Raw genomic sequence first — 27,284 nt, forward strand, 5'->3', positions numbered from 1 at the left:
CAAGATTATCCAGAAGAAAAAAGAGGAACCAAAGTTTTTGTTTTATTTTGAGAAAATTTTGCTCAAAACAGAGATTATTTTTCGCGTTTTTGAGGATGCATTTTTTTCTTATTTTTGACGCACTGATGACGGGCTTGTTTAAATGCAGTTTACACGTAACCCTGTAGATAAAAATAGGAACTCTATAGCCCTTCGCCTACAACTTGGTTACCAAACTATGTTAATCTCCGTAGCCCGTGGTCAATACGTTAACAGAGGTAAGTTTTGTTTCTTTCTTAAAAATAAGAAAGTAACTTTCTTAGTAATGAGGCAACGTTCTCAAATTTGAACAATATATGTCCTCATTAATTTTTGAGAAGTGTCTTTCTCGAAAATGAGAACATTGCACAGAAAAGGGAATCTCAAATACCATAAATATGCCCCGCGCAAAAATAAATAAATAAAATAAAAAATAAAAAAATAAAAATGAACCAATGTCACTTCAAACCAGGGTTGTTTTGTTTAAAACAAAATGTTTAAAACAAATGATTAAAACTTGCTTTAAACAATTGATTTTGTTTAAAACAAATTTTATATACGTTTTAAACATTTTGTTTTAAACACTTGTATTTTTAAGGCTTGTTTTAAACATATGTTTATTTTTATTTTATTTATTTCTTGTAAAAAAATCTACCAAAGAAAAAATGACCAAAAAGTGATCCCTTTTAGAAGGCTATTTTCTTTCCGTACAGTGTTGCCACACTTGGTACAATTACCAAATTCATCCCTTTTTGTCATTCATAGGCCCGTTGGTACTACGCTGGCATTTTCAGCCCCTTTGTGAAAAAAGTTGATACAATTCTATCCAATTCATCACCATTTAACAGATACTTGGCACATTTTCAAAAGTGTCAGTAAAACTTTTCCTACATCTCATGATTGATTGATTTGTTCCTCGTTTTATATATTTTTCTCATATATGGCCATAATACCGTTTTGGTCTATTGATCACTTCGAAATAGAGGCGCGTTTGATTTCCTTACAATACATACCAAAGATGATAACTGTTTTCCCTTTTAATTTGTGGCCTCTGTTATACTTCCTACGTGCGAGAAAAGTTTTATTTACTTCCACAATTGCTCGGGGTCTTCCTATTTGGATGTTTTTAAAAAAGTAACTTTTAAAAAGAGCAATTTCTTGATTTGGACTCTTGGAAAAAGGAGGCGGAATGTTCTAGAACTTTACTTCTTTTAGTTTCGTGTTATAGAGCCATGTATTACACTGTGATAAAATAATGAATTCAGCCCTTTTTGTTTTAAGTAGGTACTATTTTTCAGCCCATTCCAGAGCTAGGACTGTGGCAGCACTGTTCCCGTGTGAATGTTTTGATTTCTCGTGGCTACAGCAGGTCGATGTGGTGATCCACAATTTATTTCGTCTCTTTTTTTCTGTTTCTTTATCGTCTATTGTGTTGTTTAAATGCTTATCAGTTAACTTGCGAGAAAGTGTTGTAGGTCAAAGGTTGGACTACTTGTAGAAATAATATTAAAGCAATAAATTTAAAAAATTATCATTGAAAGTTTTTGTGTTTTATTCAGAAAACAAAGAGTTCTTTACTAAATTGTGGTTCTGAAATTAAAATATCGCAGGCATTCTTTAATACATACAGTACATGTTGGTTCTCAGTCTTCGTACAAGTTGGAATCGTTTAACATGAGTTTAACGGAAATAAAAAAGGACATCATTTCAAGTAAATCGAAGAAACTAATTTTATTCGTTTCGAAAAAAACTTGGGTTGCAGGATAAATTTGGCTCCAACTTAGGTCTTTTAAAAAAATATTTTTAGATACGGGTCGTTCAGAGCAGAAGGATCCAAGTCCATTTTCAAAAAGGTTCATTTTTCCTCACAAACGTAGTATCTTCGTAGCGAAGAGTCCGAAATAAATGAACCAAAAACCACGTGAAAAGCTGTAGTGTGGGCTAGAGTTTTATAGGACAACCGCTAGACAAGGACGTTTCTAGAACGGGGGAGCAGGAGAGCTAATTTCCCCCTCCCTGCTCATAAATTTAAGATATTGTGTACGCTGCAGTCAAGCTCCAAATGTCATAGTTAATGATGCATAATTACATTAAATAAATGCAGGGTGTGTCAAAAAGAATACAGCGACGGAAAACGTGATATATATATATATATATTCGCAACCACGAATCCGAAAAGAAAGAAAGAAAACTACGTGACAAGGTGCAATCTAGAGTTTTATATGATTACCGTTAGAGAGGGGCATCCGTTTAGAGGTCATCCGCCCTCCTACCGCCTACCCTTAATTTCAAATTTTGGGACAGTAATGCAGATTTAGAAACCTCTTGCTGAGCAAAGTCCAACAAAAAAAAATGGAAGTCCTTAGACCGAATTAAGGTGCATTATCACCAGTGTACTACAAAAATATTTAATCTTTTTTTTTTTCGAAAATCATCTTGAACAACAAGTGGCCAATAAAAATTCATTTATAAAACTATATAAAAGCCCATTTAAGTCAAACGAGTTTATTTCTGTTATTAATGTTGCAATAATCAGTATATACTGGATGAATCTGGAATACTGGTTGCAAGTAAAGAGTAAAAAGTCTTAACAAATAAGTTATTACACAATATTGGAATATGTTTTAAACTGTTCAAAATGTTTAAAACATGTTTTTTGTTCGTGTTTTAAAACATGGTTAAAACATTTTGAACATCTTTTTCAAGTTTTAAACACATGTTTTGTTCTTTTTTAAAAAAGCTGTATTTTTTCCAACCCTGCTCCAAACAGTGTACGAATATCTTAAATGCAAATGTCACCTATAAGAAGTACAATCTCTTGACATAAATATCAATCGGTTAGCTTTATATTTTGAATAATACGTACGTTAAAAGAATATGCGTATTCAATTAGACTGATTCATTACATTGATTAGAGTCATTAGATCATTAGATTCATTAGGTCATTCACTAAATTCATTGGATGGATTCATTTCCTCTATACAATTCAGATTCTCATCCATTCAATTGTTCATACATAGAAACCCAGATCACACAACCACCACCATATTAAATCAAAGTATTGTTTACATACGCTACATGGAAAAATAATGACGATTTTCTTTATCTCAAATACGTATGAGTTTTTTGTTTAAAGAAAGTATTTTCTTGATTTTTGAGAAAGGAAATATTTAAGGGTGTATATTCTCGTAACATGTGTCCCAATAAAAGCAATTTGTACTTGTGAAACTTTTTCTCAATTGTCTCCAACTGTCACAATGGTCGCGTTTCATTGTGGAGCCCTGGTTACTAGTGTTGTTCTTGAATAAACTACTCATTTTATACACATTTTAATTTGGTAACTCGTTTAAATGTATAATTTTCGCTCACTCTCCTCTAAAAGTTCCATGACACACTTTGCTTCATGTATCCTCTTGCGAGCTTCCTGTTCTGAAACACCTTACAGATCAATAGTTTAAACTCAGAGACATCTTAATGAGTGAAACTATTCGTTATCAGCTATATGCAAAACATTTAAAATGGTCAAGTTATTTTAAATGGCTCATTCGGCAGACTCAAGTAACCACTTACTTAATTCTTGTCTATCTGCTACGAGTATTTCCAAATATGTTGTAAAACCAAAACGTGAGACAACCTTGATGGCATTTAAAGGCGGAACTCCGAGATCTCATTAAACGCTGTTGGCAAATCAGAAGACTGCAGTGTTGTCACCTCTTTGTATACATCCAGGTTAGTCTATCTACCACCTTCTCACCTGTCGTGCTGTAGTGTATCCACTTAGCTAAGCTCCTTCACAACATGGCACCGTCGCGTTACAGGCCTCCGTTTCATTCGCTTAAACCGTTTGTCCCACGCTTTAAAAATTGGTGTTGTATGATAATCACGCTACCCATTAAGATGAAATTGGTACTGAAGTATATCCTTATCGAGCCTTTTATCATGACAATTGCAAAACGATAGTACAGAGTATGGTTAATAAAATGTAGCTAGGGTTATGATAATCCCGCTTTGAAGGCATTTGTTCTTGTACCTAGTTGATTTACAGTCGTGAAAATCTTTTCATTCAATTATATATATATATAATCTTTGGATCTAAGAAGTATATTAGTTTTCTGGATCATTACTATCGTTTCATCCAACTAGAGTTAAATAAAAATGGCTCTTATGCTGGTTAGGCACTTTTTAGTGATGGAAGAAATGAAAGTTAACTTCCCACTAAAATGTTCAGTTGGAAAATTTACCTCCCACCAAACTGTCTCGATTTACTACATGAGAAATATGGTAATCATAGATATATTCAAAAATAAAGTTTTAACTTGTAACTTTCGTCGAACTACCGTATTGATACATATATCAATTGTAACGTGTCCTGCGAAAACGAACTAAGCGCCACTTTCATGTTTTTAAGAAAATTACGTTTAAAGGTTGATGTCCAGCATTAATGTAGCCGTAATCAAAAGTGAAATTATGTTTCTTTTTTTTTTGGAAAGATGTTGGTTTTCCTCTCTTTTCGTTTGTGCAAAACGTTCTAATGCTTATCAGGAACCAATCGTCGCATTTACGTGGATTTTCAAAGTTTGGCGCTTAGTTCATTTTTGCATAACACGGTACAATTATTACATGACATCAAAATTGAAAAGGAAACTTTCATCATGACGTGTTTCGAGGGCAAATTCAAATGCACAATTTTTAAGAAAATCGAGGAAACTTTTTTTTCGCCTGAAAGCACGTTTGTTGTTCATTGCCAATAATACTATTTTTTTTTTATTCTGCTGAAAAGGATTATTTATTTATTTATTTATTTATTTATTTATTTATTTATTTGTGTATTTATTTGTGTACTATATGTAAAAATACATGGATAAGCAGAAGGTTTATATATATATATATATATATATATATATATATATATATATATATATATATATATATATATAATTCTATTTCCTTTAGCCTAACCGGCATAAGCGTGGGACGTAAAACTGAAAGAATACTTCTAATAGTAGCACACACACACACACGCTACTCGTAAAGAAACTTTAAAATGTGACCAATCAGCAAACATGATTTCATTATAATTAAGTACATGCAGATTAAATTTGTCTCATTTCTTATTATAAACTGTTTTGTCCCTTAGTCACAATACACCCGGAACAAGACACTTCTGATAAGTTAGATTCCGGTCATAAGTGCTAGAAGTTCCTCGTGGCTATATGATTTGCGTATGCGCCTTTGGCACGAGAGATCCGGGTTCGAATCCCGGTGGGAGCTCAAGTACTTCGGACCCCACTCCAGCCTCGGTACTGGAAGGAACGCTAAACTGCAAATCATGCAAATCAACCAACCAACACATACGTGCTAGTGATGACTGATGTTCCTGCAAGGGATTTTCTCGAAATTTGTCGTTCCACCAACCTTTTCGCCATTCATTTGAGTACGCCTACATAAGTCAAATGTACATCTAATATATTCTTAAGTCATTGGACGTTCATGAGATATTGTCTCTGTCTCCATATGGCAAATAAACAACACCAATGATTGACAAATTACTGCGATGTTTTTGATATTGATTCCTACAACTTGCTTTCGACCCATGGGAGACAGTGGTAATGCTTAGTATATCCATCCCACATTTTTACGATAATTAAAAACTTTGTTTTTGAAGTACGAAATGTAAACATTATAAAATTCTTACTATTTACATAAGACATTAGCATAACCTTGAAAATGTACGAGCGACCATGAATCGATCTCTGAAGAACCAAATCTGTACTAGCTTTCGGGAAAGTAATTCTGGGAAACGAAACAATTTAACTAAATAGACAAACAAGGAAAGTACTTTTCTATTTGTGCAGCTATTTTCTTCTTTCTTATTGATTTTCTAACAAACTTTCAACATGTTTCTGCTGGTAAGGATATTAGTTTTTTTTTTTTTTTTCGTAAACGTATAACTATGGAGCAACATTCAATAATAGAAGTACATTAGATTATTCCAGTGCAATTCAACTTCTGTCATATTAGTAGAATGAACACTACCTTGCATAAAATATGGATCGTTGGTTGCAAATTACTTGGCAGATATTATGAGTATTATAACATTACTTGGCACAGTGGCATATCCAAAGTAACGTTTCTGGGTTTTAGTTCCACCTTAAACAAGATAGTATTTTAAAAAATCACTATATTAAGATAGGAATACAAAAATCATAAATGTCCTTAAAGCGTGGAAAATTTGATCCTTGAATACCTTCCGCCCGCTTTCCTCTTTGATATAATTCTGTGTACGTCTCTTACTTGGCAAACGTTGCGTACTTACTTTTTTAATGTAAACCCTTTATTGTTTTATGTAACTACGCTCGTAGGCGAGTAAAGGATTAACTTGCGTGACTTCCAGATCGGAGACTGATATTTCCCGAGTGTTGTGTTTGTTTTTATACGTTTATATCGAGATGGTATCTTGATTGTAATTATCTCATAGTAAGACCACTCTTTTTGTTCTTCCAAATTGGTCAAACCTAATGTTAAGATGTATTTATTTTTGTTTGATTCATCCTAATCTTGTCACATATAGTTCAAGCGGTGACGCGCATACTAACTCGGCCAATTCCGGAATTTGTAATCTCCGGAATCAGGAAAATAAAATCGGAAAATTCCGGATTTCCGAATTTTTCCGGAATTTTTCCGAATTTCGGAAACTGAAATTTCCGATTCCGGAAAATTTTGGCCATCCCTAATACTAAGTGTAACATTTCACAACGTCCAGACCAATCGTTTCCAACAGATTTCAACAACAGTTCTTTAATATAGAACGTAGCTTCAATTATGAGAACCGTAGCATCAGCCTGTAGTTTTCACATAACACTTATAATATGCTAGCAATTGAAGTAAACTAATTTCAATATAAAAGTTATGTAATTTTTAAACGTCATTTTCACCCAATATCTCTTTTACTTTCAAGTGACAATAGGAGAGAAGAAAGGTAATGATCGTGAAAAGAATCGAATTCGAAATTTCAACGAATTGGCACGTTTCATGACCACTACACACCGAAAAAATATTTTTCTGTCTGTTCGTTCTGATGTGCACTCGTCTAAAGCCCATATTCGTCTGGCCTAAATTCATTGTATCTGGACTAAATTTTAAACTTAAGTTATTCATGAGATTCTTCCGTTAAGTTTTTCGAATTTTCATCCTACGTCCAAAATTAAGGATAATTTAGTGAAGAGCGAAAATAAATAAATGCGGTTTTCTCTGAAACCGGCTCTAACAATCTTATTTATTTTTCATAAATCATATCTCATTATTGTAAATCGCGGCAAAATGGACACCATAAGCAAAAACCAGCTTATAACACAAGTATTTATTAACATATGAAAGAAAAAAAGCAATAATAGATAGCTTATACTTTTAACTTTCTTCACTCATCGCGTGAATAAAAACCTAACATTTAGCTTTTAGTAATGCTGTTCTAATCACAAGTATTTTAAGACCCATATTACCATGGGTAAAATAGGCAATTCATTGGACAATATGGGCACATTTTCTTTTGTGTATTAAAGGCCCCTCAAAATACAGGATGGCGATATTTTCAATCTAAGTTATAAAACAAGAGCATGCATTCTAAATGTGTTGCTTGCTCTAACGCATATAACGACCGAAACAAAGTAAAAATAAAATCTAATAAACAAGGCTAGTACAATACAAAAGCTACTTGTATTTCTTTATATGCCAAAAGGAAAATAAAACTTCTTCAACTGGCCACTATTAAAGAAAAACACAAAGTATTTCCAAATGGATTACACACATTTTTCACAAACAAACGTAACTTCATTCAGGTTAACTCCACCACATTCAGTGTGGGACCATTTGCGGCAACTCTGATAACATATCTACTTTTGACTCTCGTGGTCCTCATGAAACCAGTGATGACAAACTTCTTTTCTCCGCTCTTTGGTTTGTGGTTCCGTAGACGTAGAAATCCTTTTTTGCACCAATGCAATATGTTCTTTACTTGTTAGTTCTTTAGCTTCTCGTTTTTGAGTTGGCATTCTTGGAGTTGTCTTATGAATTATGAGAACAAGTTCAAGTTCTCGTAACTGTTTCCGCGGAGAATGTTTCTTTGGTGATACTACAACATGGTTGTTTTTATTGAGCTGCTTCGCCTATGAGGGTCGGGCACAGAATAAGAACAAGAAGGTGTGGGTTCTTGTTTATTACTTCCGAAAGACGGTCGGTTATCTACACTTGACAATTCAATATCATTACCTGTTTGATTTGAATAATCTGATGACAAGGAATTACGTTCAATTTCATATTCTTCAGCGTTCGTAGTACGTTTCTCCTCGCATGAAAATAGATAACCCGGAAAAGCTGATCGATTGAAAGGGAAGATGCCAGAATATCTAAAACCATTAATAACAAGTGTAATTCTAGAGTATTCATTCCAACTTTCAGTAAATATCCACAGAATTCCGCTTTCGTTATATTTCGCCCTCCATGACAACGCACAAATGCAGACACAATCCTGCAATGAATTTCCTTTAGGGGTTTGAAGAAGGTACAATGAGCTGGCTGCATAGCGTGGGTAACGTGAGAAGGCAAACACATAACTGTAAGTCCATTATCTTTAGCGAACATTAACATCTGTAAATTCGAACAATGAGCGTTAGTCATGTCCATCAACTATTAATAACGCTGAATTAAGAACTGAACAAAATCTTGAATAAATAGGAAAAACATATCAGTATTCACATATTCTGAGTCACACATGAAGAATGCATCTTGAGAAGGTAGATGGTCTTGAAATTCAAGCCTCAGGCTTTTGCCACTTAAAATAACAGATGGAGGCAAATAATTACCAACTGCTTTCGACAGAAATTGTTTGGTTTTCACTCACAAGGAAAATATACTATTGTTTTATTAAAATTATTGCAAAATAACTTCTCCAATACACCTCTTTGTTGGTGTCCATTTTACCCCTATTAGATATGCCCATATTCCCCCATAATGTAACATGCCAATGAAGTTGTCAACACTGCTGAAAATGAGTCAACGTCAAGGCTTGATTTGCATATATTAACAACTCTTGGCTGTGGCGTCACGGCCATGTACTTAAATTTTATGCAATTTCTAAATTTGTTTCGGTAAACGTTATTTCCTAAGTATGCAAAATTACATTAGCCATAATAATGAGGTACTGTTGAAACACAACTTACCTTGGAAATGTCGATTACTTCTTCAAAAACAAGATACAGCGGACAACATGTTTGCACTCATATAGACCATACTCCAACAATGTTGAATACTGCATGTACGGAAATTTTAACTGGCTGAGACGAAAGATAGAGGGCCAAAACCTTAAAGGTGCCCATTTTACCCCGGTGCCCATATTCCCCCGATTTACTATAACCTTTTATTGCACGAATTAATTTTGGTAGTGTTGAAATTACTTTTCTCTTTTCTTTCTTTATGCATTACGTAGATAAATGTAAATAATATCCAATAATATGATTTTTTATGTTTTTACTATTGGGGTATCACGTTATATGATAGATGTCATGGTTGTATTACACTAGTGGAAACAGAGTTTAATGTCAATATCAGCAGAAACCATGTGGTATGGAAGATTGTGAAGCAATGATTTTTTTTTAATGTTAAGAGAACCCAAAAAAAAGGTATTATGAAAAAATTTACAAGTAACAAATGTGCACGTTTTGTACTTTCTGTATGCTTTTTGACGCTCTCTGACACTCTCTGTCCGACCTATGCCACTAGACGAAAAGTATGGTAGAAAGCTTAACTCCATTGTTGCCACATGACATCGGCTTGCACTATTCGCTAATGTACACATTTTAAGAATATCATTATTATTCACTATGATGCCAATTGGCATCAAAAAGCATTTAGGATTAACAACACTATGATATATTATCAGCTCCATGGGTTCTGCCCAACATGTTGATTCCCCATTCACGAATTTCGTGGCTTTCATCCGAAAGAAGAATGTTGTTGTGACCTTCGCACTGGCATTAGCGAAGTTCAATCACAGGAACTTAATTACTTTAGAAAATCAATCACAGGAGAATGAGATAGTTATATTTTCTAATGCACTTCGTTAAGCTTTACTGTATTTATATCTTGCACTATTAATAAAGACCCAGAGTTACAGTTTGAAATTGAAGCAACGGCCATTCGCAATCTTGAATTGCTGGAATTCTATAAAATTTCAGTGCAACCATACCGTCCCAAGCAGTATGTCTAATGTTACAGATGTCAACGCTTGAGGCATATTCTAACTATTTACAACGCCACCCGCCGATATCAAATATTCTGTCAACCATTTCACTTACCAGTGTACTAGAAACAGAGAATGTATCGTAACAAGATGATTCCAAAAGAAGCCCAAATCAAGTAACAAGAGTTTTCACTACTTACAGAAGATTCTGGACCTCTGTCCAAGGAAATACCAGCTACGGAAACCACTTACGCTAGCAAAACCAGCCCAAGAAGACGCTCCATCATATATCAAGAAAAGCTAACCATAAAACCTGCAGTTGATACCAGTTTTACAATCAAGGAGATCAACGAAATTTTCAAGGACCTGAAACTTTCCGCACTTCTTAGCACATTCATACCACAACTTTGCAAGGCTCATGATACTTTCACAAAATTTTCTATTTTAATAGAAATTCTAGCTGACTTCATGTAACCTAAAGAGTCAAGTAGCGTTTCATCTGGTCACCTCTCGGATGGGTGTCCTTTTCAGGACCACCAAATGGTGACTTCTCATTGGTTCCAATCATCAGCCAATCCAGGATCTGTTTATCTTTATATTTAAGACATGCAGCACTCAATCAACTTATCAGAGCAGACTACAAGAACAAGTGAACCAGAGCCTTCTTTGCAGAAGACAAGCATACTGCTAAAACTGCGGCTGTGGCGCTTCCTTTTATATTATAGATATGTCCATCACGTCAACTGCTAACTCAGTAACTCAAAGACGGAGCTTCTCGACTGAGCTTGGAACTCACATCATTAAAACTCGTCAAGTACTAGGTCAGGTCAGGTAGATATTTAGGAAAATAAAATTATTGAGAAGAACGTGCTCCCTCATTATCATATTGTCGCACTTCAACTGAGATGATTGAAAATTCTCAGAAAAAAATTAGACCATACTCGGCCATTTCTTTTTGCGAAAGTTATCAGAAAATATTTATATAAATGTTCTGATTTAACTGAGTCCTGTTGTTTGATTGGCTTCAGCTGCAAGAATGGGAATTATGAAAACCCCAATATTCATATACACCGTACTGCGTTAAAATTAAATAATATTCACGAATTATCACAGAACATGTTTTTTAACCTTGGGAGAATCGGGGGAAGGTTCACTCTCTCGTTCTCCATTGATCTTAATCCAAATAGTGAAAATGAGTATGAAACCTCAAAAAGAATAAGACACTTTCCATGAAAATCTAATATTTTTATGAAAGATATCTTGGGTCATATATTTTTTTTTTAATCTGAAAGGGTCATTCATACCACATTAGGGGGTAAGTTCAATGCTTATTTTGACTGATTTTAATGAGTTTTTTATGTGTTATGCTGAACTTTAAAAAATCAAAAGGGGATAATACTCTTACTTTCCACTTTACTGATTTCAGCTGCAAGCATTTGAAAGACTGTGATGCCTTAAGGAAAATGCATGACATATTTTACTAAAATCGGACAATTGTAACGAAAATCATTGGGGAACATTTTTAGGTGGGAGAAAGAAATAATCCATCCTACAAGAATAAGGATCTGAATTTAATGCTTATTTTCTATTAATATAAATTGCAAGCACTCAGAATTACGGAAAAGAATTAAAGAAAATGTACCTTAAATTACATCAAAACCGAAAGAAAATTTATCGTGGAACTCTAAAAGAAATCGAAGGAGGGTAAATCCACCTACTGGTTTCAAGTCCCTGAATAGGGGATTATTGGAAAACCTCAAAGAAAATATGCGCGTTATGCAAAATCGAACATTTTTTTTAACAAAAGTTATCGTGGGACATATTCTTGCAGTTGGAAGGAAAGATTCATCCTTTCATTCTTAACAAATTTTAATCCCAAGCTATGGTAATATTTTGATTGCCATAAAGAAAATATACAGTAAGTTTTATCATACTTGAGTATTTTTTACGTGATTTATATTGGAAAGTTATTTTCTATGTACATGTATAAATTTGCAACATGGGATGAATGTTATTCCTTTCACCCCCTTATACTTGATAGATTTCAACTCCAAATAATAGGGTTGCTTCTATAAGTGAAAGGAAGGCATATACCAAGTTTCATCAAGATCGAATAAATTTTATACGAGTTATCGTGAACCAGACGGACGGATAGATGGATATACTGATAGATACACAAATGCCAATCGAGTTAAATAGTAGAAGCTTCCCTAACGCTGTATCTTACTTGTTACATAAAAATAAAATAATAACCCTCTGTTAGTAATAGCCTCTAGTACTACACATAGTAATAGGAATTTCCTGAAGAAATCAACTAACAGCCATGTAATAAGAAAAGATTGTTCCTCCTCTTGCTTTACTAATATGTACAATAAATCACCGAGCGTTCTTATTTCTCATAGTAATTATCTAAGTCATAATCGAGTCAACTCAAGGTCGGAAGCATCCAAATCTTCGTACAAAAATTATTTTATTCTCATCAATTAATCAAACTGAACAATCAATTGCAGTTCTAGTGTGTCAGGATAAGTCTGTACGAGGATGGCAAAACATGGTATATACATTTATACAGGCAAGCAAATTTGTACACTTTCTTAACATAATGCTTGTTTAGCAGACACATGGATTGATGTAGCCTAAAAATTTGATTTTACACCTCATCTGTATTCTTCCTTTTCTTATAAAAATAATCTATCAGATTTTCTGAGAATGTAGATGCAGTAATTAACAATTACTTACCATCTTTTCGGGTGCAGAATACTACATAAATATATTGGACCTCTCCCAACAAAAAATTCTGGATGCGTACTTGATCCGAGAGTAGTAAAACATGATGTGTTACTCTTTAGCCATTTTCTGATTTTTAGCTCAGGTTGTTCACTGAAAAAATGTAATTTAATTGCCAAACATCAATGTAAAATCAATTACTCTTCATTTTGTTAAGTTGATATACATTTCCTTAGATTAAATTACAAAATTTGCTGGTTGTTTTACCAAATTTACACTAAATTTATAAGAAAATATGATCTTTTTATTGATAAAAATGTAATTTTAGACCATTTCATATTAGTAATTTTACTTTATATGTGTAAATTGATTTACATAGAGGCTTGGTAAACAGATTGCCACCGTTTTTTGTAAATTTACCTACGAATTTTTTTTACAGTGTTTGTCATATTGAGATCTATATGCTGGGAAAAATTGACTGTAGTTTAATTAAAATTCTCTGTTTACTAATATTCTCTATTTTTACCAGTGAAAAAGTATTTTGAATTTAATACATAAGATTGCAATTTGCTTGATTGTACGTGCAAGTGTACTGCATATATGATGTTTTGCCATCCGTGTATAGAGCTATTGATGACAATCATTTCCTTCTATATATTGTTCTTTCCTTTAAAAAAGACATATGCGTATTGTTTATATAAAATGCCTCTTAACCGAAATATTATCTCAAAAGCTCATTTCTACTACCCAAATCGTCTATTTACTCTTTTTTATTAATTTTATCTTTAATTACGCTGTTCTCTACTACTTTCCTTTCTTTTGTGTGAGCCTTGACTCCAAAAATTACTGATAGGGCGTACATTTCAATTTCATCCTAATTATCACAAAATTTATCATAGTAAGCTCATACACCGTGACTCAGTGATAAAGCATCCATCTCTGGCGAAAGAGGTCCCTGGCTCGATTCCATATCGTGTAAGATGGTGGTAGACAACACCTCGTTAGTGGGTTTACTCTAGACTTCCCCGTTCACTTTCATGTTTTCACTCCACTAGTTATTTCATAATTCATTGACTTTCGATAATCATCCGTCTCCTTCAGCCTATAGGACACAGACTTGCAACGTTAAATTAAATGAAAATACACAAAAAGAAAGAAAAGAAAAGAAAAGAAACACTAAATCACATAAAGACAAAGAATTATTTCTGATTGCTTGTATTATTATTATTAAGTGTTCTGCCTTTTGGCTGGTCCTAGGACTAATGAGATTGTCTTTTCTTCTTAATTTTTGGTTTGGTCCTGAAAATGTTTCTTCCATATTCTCAATTTTCAGTTTTCTTCTAACTCCCAATGTTTTCTTCTACTTTTCAAATCATCGATTACTTGTGTTCTTCTTGTTTCTATTCCTCGCTTTCCTTCCATCTTTCCTTTTATGAAGAAGACAATTTCTTCGCAAGTTATGTCCAATACAATTTTCCTTTCTACGAAGGATGATGGCTAAAAGCGTCCTCTTCTCTCCTATCCGTTTTAAAATATCTTCATTTGTTACTCTTTCTGTCCAATTTATCTTCTCCATTTTCCTTTAGCATCACATTTCGAAGCTCTCTAAATATTTCTTCTCTAACTTCTGTCAAAGTCTCTGAACCATAAAGTTTAATACTCCTTATACAGCACTTTACCAATTTTTTGCTTAGTCCAATATTAAGGCTGTTAGGTAATAGTGACTTTTGCTTGTTCAATGCTTCTTTGGCTATGACAATTCTTAACCTGATATCTTTGATGCAGTACGCATCTTTCGTCAAAATACTTTCCAGGTATTTGAAATGATCAATCTCTTCAAGTTCTCTTTGTTCTACTCTGGCCTGTAAAGGGTGTATTTCCATTTGATATTCTCATGACTGTCTGTTTTTCGATGCTGACTTCCATTCTATATTGTTTTCCAGTGTCAACTATTTTGTCTATCATCTCCTGTAGTCTTTTTGCGATTCTAGCTATAATAGCCGTACCATCTGCATACCTGATCTAAATTATGTGTCTTCCAATCCTTAAATCTCCAATTCCCATTAGTGCTTTCTTCATTAATACTCCTTGATTTCTGTTAAACAACATTCCACAATTTCAGAGTAATTACTATGTTGCTTGATTTTTTAAAAGACATGTCTATAATAAATTTTATAAAGAAAGAGACATCAAAATTAGAAAACATTCCTACTTCGAAGCTACATGAGAAAAAAAAATGACTCGGTTGAAATTCCAAAGCAATACAGCTTTAGTGTTGGTACAAAATATCAAATTCACATATAATTCATCATGCACTGCAAAATTGTGTCAAAGTGTTTAGAATGTAAATTTACTTGAGTTTATCAAATCTAAAGTGGACGATGAAAATAGGTCAAATGTTTCGAGAAACAAATGTGCATGACAGAAACACGCTTGTAAAAGGGGAAATCAATATCACTTAATATGTAAATAAGACGTTTACCAGATACCAAAGGGAAGATATGAATACAGAGAGAGGGAGAGAAGAAATAATTCACGTGACATGCAACACGTGTTTATATGACCCTTACAATCTGCTATATTTACCACAAAACTCTTCCTACTGCCTATTTGACAGAAACAATGTTGACAGTACACGATGGTTAATTCAGATGAATAAGTGACCTTAAAACCTCCGAAGCTATTACCAGCTGTATTCCAAATTGATATCGATTGCCGTTGGATAGATACAAATTATTTTTAGACCAGCCTTAAGCTTTATGTAACACATCATTGCTTGAGACATTACAAAAAAAAAAAAATCTTGTGATTTATAAATCAAGAAATCAATCTCGAAATTTCCTGGCATTCATGAATCCATTCTCTTTCAGTAACTCACAATCAGAGCCTGAAAAAACATCCTTTGAATCTCAGCAATATGTTTCTTAACAGTCTATAGCGTAAGGTAGTACTTGTCGATCTTTTTTGGATGACGACACTCTTTGCCTTACACTCACGACATTGCGACAGGTTAGGTTAGGTCAGATTAGAATCGAACATATGTTGCTGCTATTGCTGGAGTTGACAGGTACACTCTTTCTCAAAAATTTATCCTAATTTTATTATTAAAAGCTTCATGGTAAAAATGAAATGTACTGTATAAGATATAGACTTACAGGTATCCAGGATTGCATAAAATGTGTTTCTAATTCTAACCATTGTATCCTTGATTCCTACATATCCTATAGTTTTCTACATACCAGTTGGGAAAGGTTGGCTAGGGGTATCATCAAAAAATCACGAAAAATGAAGGATCAAGACGGGGTTAAACAATTATAGGTAAGAAGAACACATTTACACATGTGTTATACGTATTACATCAAATATGGCATTTAAAAATATTAAATGTGCTAATCCGATATGTACACGTAACTATCAAGTACCGAATTGTAGTCTCGAAATCCAGGATATTTCTTAAGAACAAATAATGCATATTTGTTGTTAGATCATAAATGACTTGACAAGTTTAGAATTACAGTTCCGCTAGTTAGAGTTTAGCCTTCCTTTCAGCACCGAAACCAATTGGAACTGTGGCTTAACGTGCGATCCGAACTATGTGAGCTTCCACCCTGGACCTTCCGCACCGAAGGACTGCGTGCTAACCATGGAGCCACGAGGAATTTCCTTACAACATATAGATCAGAATAGAATCCTTCTTCTGACAGTACTAGTTTAATGACTTATCTTTCTTTCGCCCTCCATTTCTCATTGAAAGTGTTTCCCCCTGTTTAGAAACGAAATGAAGTTGTAATTCATTGACTGGAGCAACGCAACACGTATGACTTTTTAAAAATAAAAGTTCACTAAAAACGATATCTTTTCGTTGTTGATATTTTATAGCTAAAAGTAACTCTTTTTGATGTTTCCTCAATAGGTCCCATAAAAGCTGATATCTTTGATGAATCCATATCTATGCGGAATACCACCTTCGGCGCAGACAAAAACCCTTTGATGACGCTGGATGAGTTGGAACTCGGTGGCTTCGTAGGACTAGAAACTGGCAACAATGACGACAAGGTAAGTTGAAAAAAACTCTGTGTTATTATAAACGCAACTAATATTGTATTTTTTCTTTTTAGAAAAAAATCTTAATCTTGCTTTTAACTTAGTAATCTTCCATATTCTCCTTAAACGCCTATATCACACGATATATACCGTTAACTAAGAGCAAAAACTGTATACCTTACCCATTACCTTGCTTTCTATATATTACACAGGGAAACAACAAGGAACAAGTCATCAACTACTATATTAATTTGATCTGGTACAGATACTTTTATGGGCAACATTAAAGAAATTCATTTCTTTGATCAATAAACGGAGCACTCTTAGTCTCATTTCCAACTTATTCTATAAGTATTTCAAATCTCTGTTACTCTTTCCAGTTATTCTTCGTATATACATTTGAAACTGCTTATGTATTAATTCATGTCAGGGCTGCAAGAAATGGGGGGGGGGTTAAGGGCATGTGCCCCAAGTACCGTTTTGAAAGGGTGCCGCAACGAAGTATATGGGCAAAGCATCATTAAAATTACAACGTTGTATTAGATATTTAGAACAGTAAAACACACAGTATCGTTTGTAATCTGTATCTGATTCAACTTTATTATTATTATTATTATTATTATTATTATTATTATTATTATTATTATTATTATTATTATTAATCTAAGCCGATAATTTAGTATTATAATATACGGATCGCAAATATATTATAAAGTTCTTCTTGAGCAGGTGTAGGTAGAGCATAGCTAGATCAAATTACAGTCCAGAATCGTTTCCCACTACCGGTTTTTATTACAAAAGCCCCTATAAACAGTATATTACAAAAATATTACTATAATGTAATTTCTCTAATACTAGGTAAAAAGAAGTGACTCAAGACCCGAGCAGCCTAGAGCAGGATCTCAACAGAACTCCGAAGAAAGGTAGTTGGAGTGGATCTTAGGATCCCCAATGCCCCGTACAAGTAATGAGGGGGTTAAGAGTCACAGAGATCCTAAGCAAGCTGGGTGACTGATTTTAAGATACTTAACAGAGCTCCGAGCAAGCTAAGAGGACGAATAGGAAGCCTAGAGTTCCGAAGCAACTAGAGGCTTTGGATAGGTATGTCCTAGAGTTCCAGAGCAAGCTAGAGGAGGGATGACTAGTCGCAAACTGATGTCTTTCCTTGGAATTCTCTCGGTGCTCTTGGTAAAGCGGTGGCGCTGCTGTTCCCTTGTCATGTGACCAATGGTGTCACTGTTGTCTCTGTAGTCTGCAGCCATAGTAATCCATAGTAAGACTCACATGGTTGATGTTTGTAAATAGAAGCACATATTGTGTGTTTGTAAACACAACCATGTAGGATATTGCAATATTGTAATTCGTTGTTTTAAGCTTTCACGACGAGAGTTGAACATTACTCATACCGAACCTGAGGAGGCTGCCGATAGGACCAACAAAATGATCGTCAGCTAAGTGCATATAATACTCGACGTTTATCACCTGAAAATCAGGGAGAGCAAGTATATTGTAGTCCAATTATACATATAAGTACTGTTTCTCTGTTTCGTTTCTCATTCTCGACTTTCCAGGAAGTTTCGTAATATTCCGTATGTGTCCAACATTACGCTCTTCTGTATCTTCTTTTTGTATTCGTATTTCTTCAATCCCAATTGATTCAAATTCCCCTTTCATAATGCTGCTTTTAGTGACCGTTTCTCATTTGTATTTATGGCATTTAATTACTTAATGTTCTCTAAGCCTTTTGTTTTGTATCTTTTATATATTATGTTTTATTATTACTATTTTCAGTCTTTGTTTTTGTTATTTTCTATTTATTTTTTTTATTATTTCAGATTTTTAAAGTTTCTTTTCTAATTTTTATGTTAAATAATTATTTCGTTTGTTTTATTCTGTATTAGGTCAGACTTCAATATTTTTTTCTCTATTTCTACTGGTTTTGTAATTTGTTGATTGCTTTTATCTCGCAAGTGCTTCTATGAGCGTAATTTGTCAGATATTGATCTTTTCGTAACTAGTGTAAATAGCCTCGCCCCTGACACTCCATTAAATTCCAATTAATCAATGTAGTGTTTTTATGTGTATTTGTGTAGAAACGGAGTGTGTCTGTTACTCAGTTTCTATTCCTTCCATGAAGCTTTCCGTCTCTGAATTCAACCCTTCCACTTCCTTCCACGAGAATGTTGTGTCTCGATCTTCGTGTTCTTCGTTGACTTATTCTAGAAATCGTCCATGTAGTAGTTTCTTCCTCCACTGCTCGTTATTATTATTATTATTATTATTATTATTATTATTATTATTATTATTATTATTATTATTATTATTATTATTATTATTATTATTATTATTATTATGGATGAAGTGTAATATTCCTAAATCTAGACCTAAAAGATCTAAATTCCTTTTATGATATTCAAAAAATTTATTTCTTTATGGAAAGTAGAAAATCAGGCTCATAAAAAATACAACATTTCTCAATGTGAAAATGATTACGTAGTCTTTTCTAATTGTAAAAGAGCTTTCAAACTCAATTAAATGTGGACAGGCAAATTCACAAGTGCCCCTGAAAATTTTTGGAAATATGTAAATGGTTCAAAAAATAAGGTAATATCTGGTATTATTGACAATGATGTTTTCTTGACTGATGACAGTATGTTGGCTGAAAAGTTTGTTAACTATTTTTCATCAGTCTTTCAGACCTTCTCGGTCAGTGCTACTAAAAATCAATTTTCATCTGTAGAATTTGGTCAAGGTAAACTCCCAGAAATTACTACTCAATATGTATTTTAAGCTATCAGAACTTTAAAGATTAAATCGTCAAGTGGAATAGATGGTGTTCCAGCTTTCATTATTAAGGGAATGGGTGAAATAATTGCACCAATATTGTCTTCTTTGTTTAATTGGAGTTTATCCTCTTGTAATTATCCTGATGTATGGAAAATAGTTTCTATAACACCCATACCTAAAACCAATGGAAAGTCTATTAATGATTTTCGACCAATCTCTGTAATGAAGGTAATTCCGAAAACTTTTGAGAAAATAATCTATAAATATGTTTATAATAAACTAAAGAATGAAATTAATATAAACCAACATGGATTTATGGTTGGTAAATCTGTAATAACTAATTTAGCAAGTTTTATGCATTATACGCTTCCAGTTATATGGGCTGGTGGTCAAGTTGACGCTATATACTTGGACTTTGCTAAGGCATTTGATAAATTACCACATCACTTATTGATAAACAAATTGAAAAGATATAACTTGCCTAACTGTATTATTAATTTGTTGACTTCGTATTTAAATGATAGGAAGTTTGTGGTAAAATATAAAGGGAAATTGTTTGCTATTCATACTAATACCTCCGGGGTACCCCAGGGTTCTAATCTTGGCCCTCTATTGTTTTTGCTGTATATTAATGCCATTTGTGTTGATTTAACTTGTAGATATCTGTTATATGCTGATGATATGAAAATTTTCAGTCAAATTAAGTCCAAACAAAATCAAGATACCTTGCAAAAAATATAGATATCATAGTGAAACGGTCCGAAGAGAATTCTCTACCCCTGAACTTTAATAAAACGCAAGGAAAAACATTTTCGAGGAAAGTTAACCCTTTAATCTACAAATACATGATAGGAAATCAACATATCCAATTCGTTAAGCATGTTATAGATTTAGGAGTAATATTAGATGAAAAGTTGCTTTTTCAGAAAAATCTTCAGGTTGCAATCTCCAAAGCTAGGAGGAATTTAACAATGTTCAAATAGTTATGTCGAAACTTTACTAATATTAACACCTGCAAAATTATCTATATGTGCAATGTTAGGTCTCATTTGAATATTGTACTGCAATTTGGAATAGTGAAGCAAAATATTTTAGTTCTTCGATTGAATCGGTTCAAAATTCATTCCTAGCCTGGTTAAAATGGAAGTTTAAAGAAATAGGAGGGGCGAGCTTGTCAGACATAAGGGCGGATCTTAATCTTATCCTTCTGGCTGACAGGCGTCGGCTCTTTGATTTGAGATGTTTTCATGTGATTCTGCATGGAGATTTTGTTCTGGAGAACTTTTTCTCCTCACAGAAACATTAGGAAATTTGTTCCGTTTATTAGTAAATATTTAATAAGGTCTTCAATATATAAAAGTATAGAAACAGCTATAACTTTTATTCGGATCTTGATTTCTTTCATAAGAGTTTCAATAAGGTGCGTAAATTATTCTTTAATTTATTAAATAAAGTATGAAATTGCTCAGTATTTTTAGGCTTGCAACTGATTGCCTTAATTTTGTCTTGTATTTTCACTAAATAATATGTTTTTTTTTAATCAAATTGCAAGAACCTTTTAAATTTTGAACAGATACACATGTTTGTTTCTTATTTTATGGTATTTCTGGAGGTCATTTTTGTAAAGTACTACTTCGTGAGTTTTATTTTTTCTTGTGAGTGTTATGGAACAATCATTTGTCTTTTTTATTATAACCTTCATTTTTATATCCAGTAATTATCTGTTTTTTTTATTTATATATAGTTATTCTTCGTTTTTTTCTTAATATTTGTGCTTCATCTGTATCTCTATATTACAATGTATAACCATATGTATAATCTTTGCATGCGCTTTTTTTCTTTCTTTCTTTTGGTGCACTTGTGGTTGTGTGCTGTTTACTGCCGAATAAACATTTATATATTATTATTAGTTAACTTGTAAGGTGCCATTTGAAAGATCCTTTTACGTTTTGTTAGTGTTTTTTTATTCTCTCTTCTTTTATTTTCCTATCATCTTTTCTCTTCTTCTACGCTTAATTTCTTCTTTTCTATGGACACACCACTTTTTTCTTGGTCTTATTTTTTTATTTGTCATATTTAATCTCTTTTCTTTTTGTATGCTCATTTGATTTTCGTCATTATTATTACTAGCCTTATGAATTAGTGTATTTTAGTTAATGTGTTAAACATAGAAATATTTATTTTCAATCTGTAATAGCAGCTATATAGTGTTTTTCTGAACTTTTTCTTCTTTCAATATTTTGTAAACTGTTTCAACTACACGGTAAATAATCTATTTTTGTATTTTATACTATATACTTATTCTATATGGCATTCCTTCTCTATATGCATGATAATTATGCTTATTTTTTTACTATTGTAATTTTTGTATTTCCCAGTTTGTAACAGATACTGCATTTTTTATGCTATTTTTCTGAATTAATATTTTATCCATTTCACCTATTTTTGTATGATCAATTGTATGTTGTTAATTCTATTTGCATGCGCCCTATGCTTGTTAAAACACTTTTTTTGTTTCCTTTGGGTCACTTGTGGCTTTAATGCTATTTGCTTCCAATACACATACTTCAAACATTTTTATGTATTCTGATTTTTGGCAGGTCCTCGGGCTAATGAGGGTTTCCTTTTTTTTAATTTTAGATTTGGGATTTGGGAGTGGAAATCTTTCTTCCATATTTCTCGATCTTCAGTTTCCTCTTTTAACTCCCAATATTTTCTTCTATTTTTTAAAATTATTGATCGCTTGTGTTCTTCTTTCTATTCATCCCTTTCTTTTCATCTTTCCTTCTATGGTGACTTCTATGAAGACAATTTCTTCTCAACATCTGTCCAATCCATTGGCCTTCCTACGAAAGATGCTGGTCGAAAGCGTCCTCTTCTCTCCTACTCGTTTTAAAACATCTTCGTTTGTTACTTGCTTCGTCCATATTTTATCCTCTCCATCTTCCTCCAACACCATATTTTGACGCTCTCGAAATATTTCTTTAGTTGTATGTAGATGGAGTGGTATGCATTTATAGTCCGCTCTGTACTTTTCAATTTTCTTGCTTGTTATTGAAGTAGTTTCTTAATATTTGAAACTGAAAATCAGTTGTTACGTTTGCAAGTGTTAACCGGTACACTTTTATTTCAATGCTGATGGAGAACCCAGAATTTTAGTTTGGCTTGTGTGGCAAATATTCCAGTTACAGTCCTGACCGCAATTGTGCATTATGTTCTTAAATCATAAATGTAAACGTGGATTATTTTGAGCCGTAGGCTATTTTAGTAGAATGAAATATTGGGGGAATTATTGTGCTTTTAAGCATGGTTCCTTAGCTAATTGGAGATCAACGTCCTTTTATGTACCGAGGGTAAGTAAGATAGGTTCTACAATTTAAGGTGGAATCCGAGCCAGTACTCAGATTATATCCAAGCTATTCCGCTGAAAATCGAACCTAAGACCACAAGCAGAAAAGCACGCTCTTCAGTATGATACTTACATATGCTATAGTATTGGGATATACGGATATACATGGGTCAATAGAAAGCCTCGTAAACCTACCATCTAGTGTGAAGATCATCATAAAGATAAATATAGTCCTGGGTCAGATTGACCCATACTGTTCATACAAAAATGCTGTTTATAATACCAAAAAATGTCAGTTTGCAAATAACGCTAATTCCTAATAGTACACAGCCAAGCTCATTACGTTCCTCTTCTTGCGCTACTTACATGCCTGACGTCAATAGATGGCGCTAGCACGCCGGCAATTTTCAGATTTAAAACTATTGTGACTATTTAATTGCAGTTGTAAAACTACATTGTTTCCATTTATTTAGTTTAAAATAGGGGAAGGGCGTAACCATATTTAGATTTGAGCATTATTATTTGTGTTTCTACGGTAATATATTGTGAGAGTTTAATCGCAACTTGAATTGTATTCTTTCAATTTAATTATTTCAATATGGATAATGATGATGCTGAACATTAACGTGCTTTGCTGTGTATTGTTAGGACAAGTGAAGAGCAGGGGTAAAAGTGGAGCTGAGAAGGTAAGGGGACGGTAGGTCTGACAAAGTAAGTAGCGGCATGACGTCAGGCCATTCCCCTGTCTATCTTTGCCTATTGTATTTTTTTTTTTTTTTTTTTTTTTTTTTAGGAATTGGAGGGACGCTGTACTCTTTTCGAGGCGGGGCACGCATGTAGCCAAAGGGGGAGGGGGTCCGGACCCCCCTTCGAGACCAAAAATGAAAAAAAAAAATAAGGAGGAAAGAAACAAAATGAAAAAAAATGAAATGAAATCTTTGAGTTTTACGTCCCACGGTTATGCCGGTGAGGCTAAAGGAGACGGTGATTATGAGAAATGAATGTAATGGTGGAATGAAGAAAGTGAGAGGAAACGGGAGAACCCCGAGAAAACCCACGCACACGGTGTTTGTCCACCACAAAGTTCACTTGGCGGGGGCTGGGATCGAACCCGGGACCCCAAGCACCAGAGGTGAACGCTCTACCACTGAGCCACCGCGGCCCCTCAGAAACAAAATGAAATGAGAAAAGGAAGGATCGCGTTAAAAATAAAAAGAAAGATCAGGAGGCTTTTGGTTATACTTTCTTATGAGGAGATTTCTATTACTTGCAATACATGGTGGTGAGGTAAGCGAGATATCCTCGAAGAGTCAGGGAATTTGAAATTTCTAGAAACATTATGGAATCCTCAGAATTTCTAGAAGAGTTACTGAATTCTCAAAATTTCTACTAATCAGGGAGGTTTCAAGCTTCCGAAAGTACAGTACCGTTGTGTAACAGCGTGGACATTTTTTATCATAATTTTTCGTTATCGCATCCTTGCAGTATCAAACATGTTATTTCAAAAACAATTTTCTACTGCTCCTTTAACTTGTCATTTGGAACAGACATTAGTTGACGGAATAATAAAAACAAAAATTTATGTGGAAAGAAAGTTCTGCTAACATTTGATTTAACAGACAAAGGAACGCAGATATTGTAAAATATTTTACAAGACATTATTGAGTATGTAGTTTTTATAATAGTGAATATGTACTTTTTATAATAGTTGAGGTCATAATGAAAACAAAATTGTTATATTTGAATGAACAGAGTCAGGACGTAAATACTGTAAAATATTTTTTAACACTTTTTATTATTATTATTATTTTCCACGAGATTTCTTCATAGTTTGTTATTAAAATACCTACCATCATATCTTCATTGTATCGTCCTAACAAACCAATATATGTTGATAGTAAAGTAGTTTAGATTGATCGAGCTCCTAGGCATTCAGAATTTCATGTCACCCCCACCCCCGCATTACGAAATCTTGGCTAAACGAACCAATATACAGATGGTGATCAGAACAATGGAAACACCTGTAGTTGGCAACACGTCAGATGTATGGGTTGGCAGTGGTGTCGTGGCGCCCGCAGCGCGGGACAGCTGGTGGTGGTGTATTAGGTCGGTCTCCATACTACGTCAGGCGCAGTGGAACAGCAGTGTCCAGTGGCTGCAGCAGATGGAGGTAGTGTAAAATGGGAGACCTCTCAGATTTTCAAAGAGGGCAAATTGTTGGTGCGCGGTTATGTGGAGTGAGTGTGACGGCAGTGGCTACTGTGTTAGGTGTGTCGCATGGGACAGTGTCGAAGGTGATGACGGCCTACACAACACACGGGAAAACCACATCGGGGAAGCGGAACAGTGGGCGGAAGAAAATCATGAGTGACAGGTCACGCCGGGTATTAAAGCGCATTGTCACGCAGAACCGTCGTGCCACTGCGGAGCAAGTGACGGAGGAACTCAATCAGCACCTCCCCCACCCTGTTTCGACAATCACAGTCCGCCGCGAATTACATGACATGAACTTACGGGGTCGTGTTGCACGGGCCAAACCGCTCACCAGGGACCATAACGCTTTCGCACGCCGCAAATGGTGCCGTTGAGGACTGGAAACGTGTGATATGGTCGGATGAGTCATCCTTCACCCTATTCCAACCACGGGCCGTGATAATGTGTGGAGAACGCCCAAAGAAGCTTATGATCTGCAGTGTCTCCGCCCAACTGTGAAACATGGCGGCGGCTCAGTGATGCTGTGGGCCGCCATATCATGGTTTTCATTGGGTCCTGTGGTCACACTTAACGGACGAATCACTGCCAACGATTATGTCGCAATTTTAGGAGACCACTTGCACCCTATGGTCCGGATGTTGTTCCCGGACAATGACGCGATCTTCCAAGATGATAATGCACCCATTCACACAGCTGGCGTTGTTGCAGCGTGGTTAGAGGAGCATCGGGATGAAGTTCAATACCTCCCCTAGCCCGCCCAATCGCCAGATCTCAACATAATTGAACATCTGTGGTCTGTCTTGGAAACACGACTCCGGCGACGATTTCCACCTCCATCCTCTCTCACAGAACTGGTCGATGCCCTGCACGAGGAATGGTGTAAAATTCCTCTTGCTGCCTTTCACGACCTGTATGCCTCCATCCCACGTCGCATCAAGGCTGTTCTGAAGGCGAAAGGTGACCCGATACCATATTAATCTGGTAAGTTGCAATTTCGTTCAGGTGTTTCCATTTTTCTGATCACCATCTGTATGTTCCAGTAAAATAGTTTAGAATATCGAGCCTCTGGTGTGATGACCACAGTATTTCATGTCACGGACCCCCGCTTCATGAAATCCTGGCTACATGCCTGGGCAGAGGGAAGGTGTCCCCTCGCGTTCCCCCTCACTTTTGTCCTTGGTGGAGAGTTAGAACTTTTAATTAAGTATGTTTTTAACCTACAATGTATACAGAACCGAAGGTTTGGTCGCAATGGTTAGTTATTATAATTGTTGAAATAATTCATTTTTAAAACTAATTCTTCCTGTAAATTTATTGTTTGATTCATTTATCAGTCCACACATTTTGTTAAAAGCCCTGAAGTCCCTAAATTAGAAGTTACATAGTCTTCCATGTTCTTCAGTATGTGAGAGTACCTTTCAATCGACATGCAACAACTTGGTTTCCTGTTCGTATGGAATCTCAGAGTGAGACATCGAATATGTTCCTCCCCCTAGCGTGACTGCTCTCCAACAACTACCACAAAATAAACACAAGATTCATATAAAATCAATCAATACATGAGTGTCATATACAAAGTTACAAAATATATGAAATTTTATGAAACGTTCCTTTCAAGTAATAAACAATACACCTAAAATATGGACAATGAAATTAGTTGAAAATTGAATATACTTACACGTATGTATGCTGCGTGGGAGTCATTAGCTTCTGTAAGTGTAATTATTAAGAATGTTTTGTACTTTACTAATAATCCAGCAGTTAAAATTTCTCTGTTCTCTTCTCTTTTCAGTTGTACAGTCTATCCTTGGTGTATTTATTTTCCTGAACTAATGCATTATCGATAGCAATATAATTTATGTAGTCTACTTGAAAATTACTTATTAAGGGATTTTTCCCGTAATGGAACTG

At 34.4% G+C, this 27,284-nt stretch overlaps 1 protein-coding gene across 1 annotated transcript in view; it reads left to right on the plus strand.

Moving 5' to 3' along the window:
- Positions 1-27,284, plus strand: part of LOC145662669 (anoctamin-4) — a 237,085-nt gene that overhangs the window by 29,676 nt on the left and 180,125 nt on the right. The window contains exon 3 of the mRNA XM_081728471.1: positions 16,893-17,035. Coding sequence (XP_081584597.1) covers positions 16,893-17,035 — 143 coding nt within the window. The remainder of the gene's footprint in view (positions 1-16,892; positions 17,036-27,284) is intronic.

The sequence above is a fragment of the Thermobia domestica genome, chromosome 10 (genome assembly GCF_964235325.1).
Source record: "Thermobia domestica chromosome 10, izTheDome1.hap1.1, whole genome shotgun sequence".
NCBI lineage: Eukaryota > Metazoa > Arthropoda > Insecta > Zygentoma > Lepismatidae > Thermobia > Thermobia domestica.